Source organism: Rhineura floridana, chromosome 6 (genome assembly GCF_030035675.1).
Source record: "Rhineura floridana isolate rRhiFlo1 chromosome 6, rRhiFlo1.hap2, whole genome shotgun sequence".
In the NCBI taxonomy this organism is placed as follows: Eukaryota; Metazoa; Chordata; class Lepidosauria; order Squamata; family Rhineuridae; genus Rhineura; species Rhineura floridana.
This window is the reverse complement of record NC_084485.1, coordinates 59919599-59931027: the sequence shown is the minus strand read 5'-3', so window position 1 is coordinate 59931027 and position 11429 is coordinate 59919599. Positions and strand designations below refer to the sequence as shown.

Here is an 11429-nt window from a genome sequence, read left to right as displayed (position 1 = left end):
CACTGATCCTGGAGGGATCTGCCAGCTAAACATCTTCTTCTCTTTATATTTTAACACTTTCCCTTTAGCAGATGTGCTGGCAGTTGCCTCTATTTCCCAGACAACGCTGACTTCTTTATAAAGTACCAGTAACCATTATTCATTGTGATCAAAAGAACAGATGATGTCTTCTGATCGCACAGAAAAAGTTAAAAGCTTGTTACTTGTTCTCTTTAGGATGCTATTCTAAAACAGAGTCCCTTGAACACCAATCTAATTTGCATTCCTGGTTTTTGTGTATGTAATATTACAATTATTTAGCTATGTTCCTTTCCCTTAAAAAAAGATTAAAAAACACATGGTCTATTGAGCAGCTTCTGCTGACTCTCCTGCTTCACCAGGATTCTTTCCATCATTCTGGATCATTCGAACAATGTGTGTCAGGTCCAGGCTATGAGTGAGGTTGTCAAGTAGAACCTCATCTTTCTGTACTCCCTCCATGAACTCCTCCAGAGACAGCACACCTACAGAAACACAAAAGGACTATGTTCATGTACAGCTTGACGTAATGTATGGTATGGTATCTGATTTTGTGAGTAAGGGAGCACATGGAAATCTAACTACCTATTTCTACACCATGCCCACCATTTCTGCTTAACTCTGATCATACATCTGAAAACGTTGCAGAATTTTGTTTCACTTCCAAAGAACAGAGAATCCACCCATTCCTTACATCAAGATGTCACAATGGTTGATCAACCTAAATTTTAAAGTCTTCAACATATTGAATTTGAATCCACCATCTTTACATTACATCATCTATCATCTTTACATTTTTCTACTACATTACACTCTTTCTCATTTTTATAAATTCTGATCAAGTTACTACTTCTCCTGAATAAACAAAATCTCTTAAGCATCTCAGTGGGGTACACCATTTCCAGACCTCAATCATCGTAGCTGCCTTTACCATTGTTCCATAGGCCTGCACTGCAGGCTCTTTCCCATTACTTATTACTATTCTATTACATTTCTCAGGGCCAATTTGCAGTGTCTAAAGCGTAAGAAAAAAGGAACTGGGATGGTTTTGAAGGAAGCAGGAAAAGATTCAAAAAAGGAAGTGGGATGATTAAATCAGACTCAGTTATGCCTGCCTTAAAAGTGGAATGATTAGAAGTCCACTCCACCCCACATCTAGCACTGCAGTTTTGTCAATTTTAGTACCTAACATTTGCAGTCATCTGTACTGTGATGGATTTTCTCTACTACATACAGATGTCAGTTTGAAACCTTCACACAAGATTCCTATGACTCTGGTGGATCCCAACCTATGCTTTTTGCCTATTAATTTCACAGCACATCACAGAGTACACAGAGAAATTCTTACCATCTCCATTTATATCGATTTTATCAAACACCATGTTTGTGAATTCCTCAGCTGACATTACTTCATTACATGGGTTAATTGTGCGAATTGCCTGCAGGAAACTGAGGTGGAGAACACTTAATGAGCACAAACTTCAGATTTATGTATCTGTGAACAGTGGATGGATTACTGCCCCCCCCCAAAGAAAATTATGTATTTTCTCCCACATTAGCAACAGTCATGCATGGCACAGGCTCTAATACTTTTTTTAGTTATCATCATATTTTAAAACAGTAAAGGGCAATGGCCACAAGGAATTTTCTGGGGCGTCTGCCAATGCAATCCCAGTCTGCGTCTGTGTTAGAATTGCTTGTTAATATGTGGGGTTTTTTTAATAGTATGTTTTTAACGCTTTTTTAAAAGATGTTTTTTAAGCTTTTTTTAAAAAAATGTTTTTAACATTGTTTTGTTTTAATGTACTTAAGGTCTATTTTATGATGTTTTAAAGTGTTTTTAGCATTTCTGTTTGCCGCCCTGGGCTCCTGCTGGGAGGAAGGGCAGGATATAAATCAAATAATAAATAAATAAATAAAAACCAGCATAGTAACTGAACAAGGAAAATACCAAGGAAGATAACTCACCTTAATGACATTTAGCAACTCATCCCTGTCAATGCAACCATTTCCATCCACATCATAGAGTTTGAAGTACCATTTCAGCTTCTGTTCCACTTTCCCTTTCAAGACTAAACTCAGAGCTGCCACATACTCCATGGAATCAATGTTGCCATCCTGTTGAAATACAAGAAGCACCATGCCAGATGTATGAGCAAAACACAGCCATCTTTACTGAATGGTTTTGTGCCTTATATGCTGGAACAACCACAGGTATCCCTTCAATACATGGGGGCATACAATATATAAGTACATATTCTTGCAAAATATATTTGCAGTTGAAATAATCAATGACTGGCTCTTTCCAAAATGCTTTCTTGGAATCTTTTCTCTGTACACTGATGTCAGCTATTCCACCTTTATTATATTTACATTGTTTTCTATGGACTTAGTTTCCATGATAATTGAGTAGCTCAATGTTTACAAAGCAAGTGTCATCACAAACCTACTTTAAAGCTGTACAGAGGCATTCGTCAATATGTCCAATGTTAGGACATTCATTGTAGAAAAACTGAAACCAGGTCTCTTAGGTCACAAACATAACCTTTCTCCAGTGAATTCAGGCAAACAGCTGATGTTGTGGCATTTTTTTCATATGAATGTTCTCTCTCAGATAAGTGGTAGGATTATAGCTCATTACTTTCCAGAGTTCCTTTGAAAAGTAGGGAGAGAAAGGAGGTGGTAGGTTGAGATAGCATAATTGTCTGTAATGTCTCAGAAGATACAAAGGAATCACCACCACCACCCCCAACAAAGCCTGTGATGTTCATATGAACCTACTTTCCAGGGTCTTTATATAAGAACAAAGGTCTCCTAGAGAAATGCCTTCTACCAGCTCACTGACTGCATTGGCTACATTCTCTGTGATTCTCAAACCACTGTTTTGAGGCATACATTTTAAAAATAATGTTTTTCAAAAGATGCAAGGTGAAGGGTATGATTGTATTTCCAAGTCAATCTTAGAAATAGCTGTTGCAAAACTGAAAATGAACCTGGCAGAAAAAAAGCTCCCAAAATAACAAATAGATTTATTGTACCAGGAAGCGGGCCAGAGGCGATCAGTTGCGATCCGGTCCGGTGGGATCGGTTTCAGCCTCTTCCCTCTGAGGAAGTGGACAAGGTGCTCTCTACTGTGAGACCGACCACTTGTTTGTTTGACCCTTGCCCCACGTGGCTCATTGTGGGCTGCAAAGAGAGACTGAGCGAAGGGATCATGGCGGTGGTAAATGCTTCCTTGGAAGAGGGTGCATTGCCATCCGCCCTCAAGGAGGCGGTAATAAAGCCCATCTTGAAAAAACCCTCCTTGGATCCCCAAGATTTAAACAACTTTTGCCCAGTCTCCAATTTACCATTCTTGGGCAAGGTGATCGAACGTGTGGTGGCCAAACAGCTACAGACACACTTGGAGGAAACAGATTACTTAGATCCATTCCAATCGGGCTTCAGGACTAGATATGGAACTGAAACAGCCTTGGTCGCTCTGGTGGATGATTTAAGGAGGGCATTGGATAGGGGAGAACACTCCTTCCTCGTCCTCCTGGATCTCTCAGCGGCTTTTGATACCGTTGACCACGGTATCCTCCTGGATCACCTGGAGGGAATGGGAATTGGGGGCACTGTTTTACGGTGGTTCCGTTCCTATCTGTCTGACAGGCACCAGAGGGTGGCATTGGGAGAGGAGGTTTCAGACCCTTGGCCTCTCAATTGTGGTGTGCCACAGGGTTCTATCCTCTCTCCCATGCTGTTTAACATCTATGTAAAGCCGCTGGGAGCTATCATCAGGAGATTTGGGTTGCAGTGTCACCAATATGCGGATGACACTCAGCTCTATCTCTCATTTAAGTTCTCACCGGAGTTGGCTGTGGAGACTATTTCCAAGTGCCTGGAGTCTGTAAGTGAATGGATGGGAGGAAACAGGCTGAAACTGAACCCTGACAAGACCAAGGTACTGCTTGTGGGAGATAAGAGAAGGATAGGAGATATTGACCTGACGCTGAATGGGGTTAGATTGCCCCTGAAGGACCAGGTTCGCAGCCTCAGGGTCATTCTTGACTCCCAGCTGTCCATGAAGGCTCAGGTGTCAGCGGTGAGCCGGGCAGCTTGGTATCAATTACGTCTGATACAGAGGCTGCGACCCTAACTTCCGGTCCATCTGCTCCCATGGGTGGTGCATGCCCTGGTCTCCTCTCGCTTAGACTACTGTAATGCGCTCTACGTGGGGCTACCCTTGAAGACGGTCCAGAAATTACAACTGGTACAGAATGCGGCGGCATGGTTGATTAAAAACAGCCGCCGCCGGGATCATATCACCCCAGTGCTGGAAGATCTGCACTGGCTACCAGTTGTGTACCGAGCCCAATTCAAGGTGTTGGTGTTAACCTTTAAAGCCCTATACGGTGTCGGTCAAGTTTATCTAAAGGAGCGCCTCCAGCATCACCAAATATGCCGCCTGACGAGATCTGCCTCACAAGACCTTCTCTCGGTCCCACCAGTTAAGACAGCTAGGCTGGTGCGGACCAGAGAGAGGGCATTCTCAGTTGTGGCCCCCACCCTCTGGAACTCTCTGCCATAAGACCTTCGCCATGCCCCCTCCCTGGTAGGTTTCCGCCAAGGATTGAAAACTTGGTTGTTTCAGCGGGCATACAAGTCTCCTAGATAATTTTAGTTTACAGTGTATAGATGTAGGTTGGTGGATTATAATTGTTTTATATGTTAAAACTGTATTATATGTTGTATTTTTAATTATGTACGCCGCCTAGAGTGGCCATTCATTCGGCCAGATAGGCGGCCTAAAAATAATTTTTTTTTATTTTTTTTTTATACATTTCCTCAACTACAAAGTTTTTCAGCAGCTGTGAATGAAAACAAAATGGTAGAATCTCATATATTTTGAGCTTAATCTGTTCATGAGGTCCATTCACTGATAAATAATGTATTTTGATGTAACATAACGACACTTAGAACACAGGAATATATGGATGCATCCTAATGAACTGTGCTTCTGAAACTTTGGCTGATAATGGAAGTTTTCGGCAGATCTCAAATGGAGAAGAGGAATTTGGCAAGCCAAGTTCTTTGCCCAGATTTGTCTCCATGGAGATTAATTTCACTGTGAGCCTTGATGATCTATATCTTTGTCCTTGCACTTGATTTTGTTTTGCCACTGAGTGTTGTCATGTTACTTACAGAGATCCAGATCTTGGCTAGGACTTTCAGAGTGCTTTTAAAGAGATTATATGTCAGGATTAATGTTCATGTGCATATATTATACACCTACGGTGTGAGTCCAAGTGGTAGTTCAAAGGTTTGGGAACAGTCTGCTCGAACCATGCCTGTCTTAACATTATTGATTTGCTAAAAACGATTTTTTTTAAAAAAAACACCTACATATTTGCATAGTTTCATCTCTGTGTGTTTCAAATGCAAAACAGTATGATGTGAAAGGGAATACAAATTTCTATGGGGTGTACTCTTACACCAACACAAACTATTGCCCTCAAGATCACAAATCTAATTTATTCTACCAAAGCAAAGGTTTTAATAACATTGAACCCAACTATCGGACTGGATTTCCTGCATGCTGATTTATTTATCAGGCTGGGAGTCAAAGAACCATGCAGCTAGTTCCAGATGTACAAGGGGGCTTTTAGTTTCTGTTGCTCAAACAGCAGGCCTTCATCCCACATAGAAGAGACTTTCCAAATCAGTTGGTGATAGGGCATGGGGTGGGGATTGCTCTTCATGAGGGAGAGGGTAAAAAATTGCACTGGGCCAAGCACAAAGTAGCTCTGGATCCCAGTATGAGAGTTTGTTTGGTGCCTTTCTTTTCAGCCTAGCACATCATTTGCATTTTTTCTCTTTTTTCAGTCTGTTAAAAGGAAGAAATGAAACATTTGCTAACAGAAACCTGAGAGTGCAATTCTTGCTTTGAACTAAATTATATTAAAATCCATGGGATTTACTTTCACATATTTATGTTTGGGTATGCATGTTAGTCATGCCTTTCAAAATTAATCTCATTCCATTATTATTCTGTCTGATCTTAAGAGCTCTTATTATTGAGAAAAGAAGGCTTGCTTTACATGAGATTGTTACTTTGGCCAGGCCTGAAGATTAAAAGATCTGGTAACTCTAAATGTGAGTGGCAAAGCTGGTGATTATTCCTATGATGTCACAAGTAGGAGGCTGGATCTATGCTTATGAAACTGTTCCATACTATGAGCATAATTACACTGCTACACATGGCAATGGATGCAGAGTGCAAAAGTTTAATCACAGGATAGGATGATTGGGCAGGTGTCACTGCTTGAGGAAACATCCGCACTGAAAAACTGGTTATTTTCTAATTTCAACTGGTGTCATTCATAATTAATTCTTAAGCAAGAAGAGGCAACAAATCCTGATGTTAATCAACTGTCTAATGCTAGCCTCCAACAATTTCTATGGTAACATCTCTCAGAATAATGGGATTATACTGTTTTATATCCAGTTGTACATTTTATGTCCCATTGATTTCAGTGAGCCTTAACAGCATGATAGTCTGCAGGCATTCATTGAAGAAATCATGGATGCAGGCTGGTAATTTCTTATGGATGCATGCTCAATGGCTCAACACAAGGAGGCTGTTAAATTAAAAAAGACCAAATTAGCTAAGGCAGAGTGGGTGGTACAATCTGATGGTCATGCATCCTTAAATCATAAACAGATGCATTTACCCAGAATTCATTATTATATGGAACTATGGCTGTATTTTTAAGTGTACCAACCAAGATTATGATCCTCTGAAGTATGTAGGACTTACTTCTATGTAAATAAATATGCTTAGGATCATGCTGCATATTATACATCCATGAGGGTGGCTGTATACTATACTCAGCATGGATTTTTCACATTCCGATATGTTAAATTGAAAATACCCCCATGCCATTCTGCTGCTTCCCATAAGCTCATCTCAAAACAAAACCTTACAAAATGCACAGTCCTGAACTCAGAAATGCTTGCTTAACAACCCTCTGAGTTTTCATGGCGATACACAAAACTCAGAGAGAATCAAGAGTTGAAAGTCTAAAGCAAGATAAAAAAAATTGACCCCGTTGGACTTATTTCTGTCAGTGGTCTCATAATTTCTTGAAATTAATTAAAAATCAGCCATGTTCACAGAGTACTTGTAATCCTATTACCGACCTTGCCCCATGCTCTGACCGTCATCTTCTGCAGTTTAAAAGCTTAAAAAAGCCTGGCTGAATTTGAATTAATTTAAGACATTTAACATTGGAGTCTATGACAGTACAGGCATGCTCAGTAAGAATCAACTGTCAGTGTTCTAAAAGCCAGGCAAAACAGCAGCTGTTTGGCTTGGCTAATCAGGGGGCCACACCCACCCCAGACATTTATTCCACTTTAAACATTCATGGCTTCCCCCAAAGAATCCTGGGAAGTGTGCTTTGTGAATGGTGCTGAGATTTGTTAAGAGACTCCTTTTCCCCAGTGGCCAGAGTGATTTAACAGTCAGCCCTTCTTCTGGTGATTGTTCCCACCACTCACCATATGCTCAGAGGCACATGTTACCAAATTCTTCCAACATACTCAGGAAGTGGATTGGACTGTGAAAGACCAACCCAAATTGTGTTTGTATTTTTATAAATTTGTAGGGCAGTATAATATCTCCGAGAGGAGGTCAGGTCTCCTGCTCCCCTGGTGTATTCGATATAGCTGTCCAATTTCTCTGCTTTTAAAGTTTGATAAAATATCTGTTGGCTATAGGTGCATTTGTAAACTGCAAGGTTTTTTGCCTATTAGTGAATAAACCATTAGTTTGATCCATCATGCAATGCGTCAAACGAAAGGCCCATTGTGCAAATTCTTACTCAGTTTGGTGGTTGTGTTTGAGTGATAGTGTCTAATTAAAGTTTTAATGAACACTGTGGATTAGATCATTCTGAATACTCAATTCAATGCATGAACAAAAGCTCAGATATGCAGAAAACGAGTGGAAAACATTGGGCATTTGTAAATTATTGTTAAAAAATTATGATGGCTATTCTCTAATATATAGTTTCTGTCAATAACAATAGAAAGACCATTACTAACACAAGCAAAATGCACCAAACAAATGTTGGATACAAAATTGGATATTCATCAGTTTCATTTCCAAATGAAATTTTGCTTCATCTGAGCACTCTCAGGAAAATGGCAATACACCTGTAATTTAACAAAAATGATATGGCCAAACAAATGGTTCTTAAATGGTTGGGAAGCATTCTATATTACACAGGAAGCCTTCATGAGAAGCAGAAATGTTATGCTTCAGACCTTCACCCTCAAACTCATGGAGGGCTGTTAACTGGAGGAAAGTGACACATCAGAGGGTGTGAGGCTTGGCAGAGCCCCCCTGCTCTCCCTTGCATGTTTGCTTAGGCATAAGTATGGACAAATCTGTCAGTTTCAGTTTTTGATTTTTCGAATCTTAAGTTCAATTTGCCACATTTCTGCATCAGTTTTTGATATTTTTTTTACTATCATGAAAATTCATCAGTATTTTAGTCCTTTCTTGAACAGATCTGAAGTGTCTGAGGTCAGTTAAGCAACCTTTCTATTCCTTTGTTTCTGATTATTCTTTTCAGGCAAATCTCTCTCTCTCTCTCTCTCTCTCTCTCTGCACTACCAAATACTCTCTAATCATTTGAAGTGACTTTCTCAAAGCAGGAGACTTTTATATCAATATTTGCTCTAAGTGTTGCCAATTCTGTCTGATCTCCTACTGTTGAATTAATGGCCCCCATCTTTCTAAAATACTTGGGGGGGGGAGATGTTAAAAATACCCAGCTGATTTACAGACCGTGAGACAGAACCTGTGGCCCTTTTCAGGCAAACCATTTATCAAGCAACAGATCTACAGGATCCATTTCTTCTGCCTTTCAAGGAAGCTCTTCACTTTCAGGGAGAAGGCATTTCCTCAGTACTCCCAGTGTAATTTGCCTTCCTAGCAGGGCTTCCTATATATCATACACTCCACTTGTCTATTTATCTAAGTGTTGCCAATTTTGTCTGATCTCCCACTGTCAAATTCATGGGCCTCATCTTTCTAAAATAACGGCGGAGGTGGTGGGGAAAGATGTAGAAAATATCCAGCTGATTACCAGACCCAGTGGTTCACAATTTACTCAACCACTGAATGACCAAGCCTTATGTGAAGACCAGCCATAATCTATGCCTTTAAAACTAGTCTTCATTTCTCTGCCTTAGTTTTTGGTTCATTCATTCTCCTTTTGTTTTTGACTGTTCACTGAAAGAGCCTCATTAGAGGCAATGCATTCAAGAAAAATAACCTCCTTGGAGACACCTTGGAAAGATCATGTTTACCACCACCAACCCAGTGCTTCCCCCACCTTTGCTGCCACTCTGCCTCACCCCATCCTAGTCTCGTGAGTGGTAGCACCGCCACAGACAGAAGGGCAGAGCAGCAGTGGCACCCCACCTCATGCACCATAACTGACCCTCATTTATTATCCCCCAACCATCTCTAGATAAAGTCATTGTAAATGATTTCACCACATAACTAGCCTAAAAGGAGGCTCTGGACAAGAACAGAATTAGGTTCTATTTTATTGTTTAGATTTTAATGTCCTGATGTTTTTGTATGTTCTGTTTTGTACGTCACCCAGAGTGGCTGGACAACCAGCCAGATGGGTGACGAATAAATCTAATAAAATAAATAAATAAATAAATAAATAAATAAATAAAAGCATAAGAACATAGGAAGAGCCCGCTGGATCAGGCCAATCGCCCATCTAGTCCAGCATCCTGTTCTTACAGAGGCCATCCAGATGCCTCAATGGGAACCCTGCAAGCAGCACATGAGTGCAAGAGGACTCCCCCCCTCCTGTAGTTTCCAGCAAATGGTAAACCACATAAATCTTGTTCAGTAACCTAGTTCACCCTCCAACTAAATTTCCCCCAAATTTATTATGCACCCAGAAATTCCTGGGGTACTTAGAAACATTTTGGAGGTCTGTACAGCTTCCCTGTTAAATGACTTTGTACACAGCTGACACAAGGATAAAATAAGGAGTGCTCCTTTGACATTTACAGACCAATTCTATATTTAACACTTCTTATCTGAGAGAGGATTTGACCCTAGGACCTTATGCCTAGAAAACAATCCTTATAGGCCCCTTTTTCCTGAAAGCTCATTACTGCACAGAGCTTTGTATCTGGTTTGCCACCACTTTACATGTTGTGATCATGTATCAACTCCGCTGAGGCTACATAGGTTACTGTAGGCATGAAATCAGAACAGCATAGCAATATTTTTCATAGGACAGCAGTAACCAACATTCTCGGTTCTAAAAAACATGGCTTAAAGATCATCAGACTAGAAGGAATCTTTACAATTGTCTCAAGGAGTGTTGCATGATCAGAATATTCTGATAGAGTATTAACAATAAAAGGAAAACTGCTTTGCAGGTGCAATGAACTGAAGTTTTGTTACAAAAGTTCAAAACGCTCATGTGAGTGGTTTTTTTCTGATGCAAGAATAGTTATTTTTGTTTAACATTGCCTTTTAATAATCGCTAGGTACAGGTTTTTAATATATGTAAGACTCAGTAAAAACTGGCTTTAAAAGCTTTTGTATTATTTCCATACTTTGCAGATGAAAGTAACGTGTGGTCATATGGAAAACGTTTTTTTAAAAATGAAATAATTAGAAAACTTGCAGCAATGATAGGAAATGACAAAAAAGAAAAATTTAAATGAGCAACCCCTGAAGTTTCATAGTAAGATAGTTGTATATATCATGCTATCCTGTTTCCTTTTATTTGTCATTTGGTTAGGCATTCCTGGGCACAGCAGAACAGCAGACAACAGTGGGAAACAATTGGCTTATTATTCCAAATCACCAACTAACCTGATAGAAAACTTAGATGGTTAAAATAGCCATTGTAACCAAACTATTTCTCAAAAAATCCACCTTGTTTTACACAAATAACACACTCATAAGAGTAGCAATTTAGAACAGAAAGACAGATTCCATTCAAACAGAAAGGTGTGCAAAATTCAATGCTAGTATGTGTTTGATTGAAAGATGGTTCCTTATTATAACCTATTTTCACACATGCAAACTACTCTTCTATGTAGCAAGCAATCTAAAACTGCACAGATCAACACACACAGATTATTCACAGATGTTATTTCATAGATAATTGTATTATTATAGATAAGAACCACATATATGTATACAGAACATTGTCTGATTGCAACTGAAGACTCACCTTGTTAAAATCAAATGTCTCAAACATTTGTTCAATGTATTCATTTGATGCTGTGCTCAGGTTTTTCATACCAAAAAACTGCTTGAACTCATGCAGGGTAAGTTGCCCTGAGGGACACTCTGTCATGAACTTCTTATA

The 11429-nt window shown here is 39.7% G+C and overlaps 1 protein-coding gene across 1 annotated transcript; it reads right to left on the bottom strand.

The window, feature by feature from the left end:
- Nucleotides 1-342: 342 nt before the first annotated feature.
- On the bottom strand, nt 343-11429 carry GUCA1A (guanylate cyclase activator 1A; the record flags this gene model as incomplete). Its single annotated transcript, XM_061630607.1, has 4 exons — nt 343-503; nt 1367-1457; nt 1987-2136; nt 11292-11429. Coding segments are annotated over 4 exons (540 nt in total), but the record flags the coding sequence as incomplete, so codon positions are not given.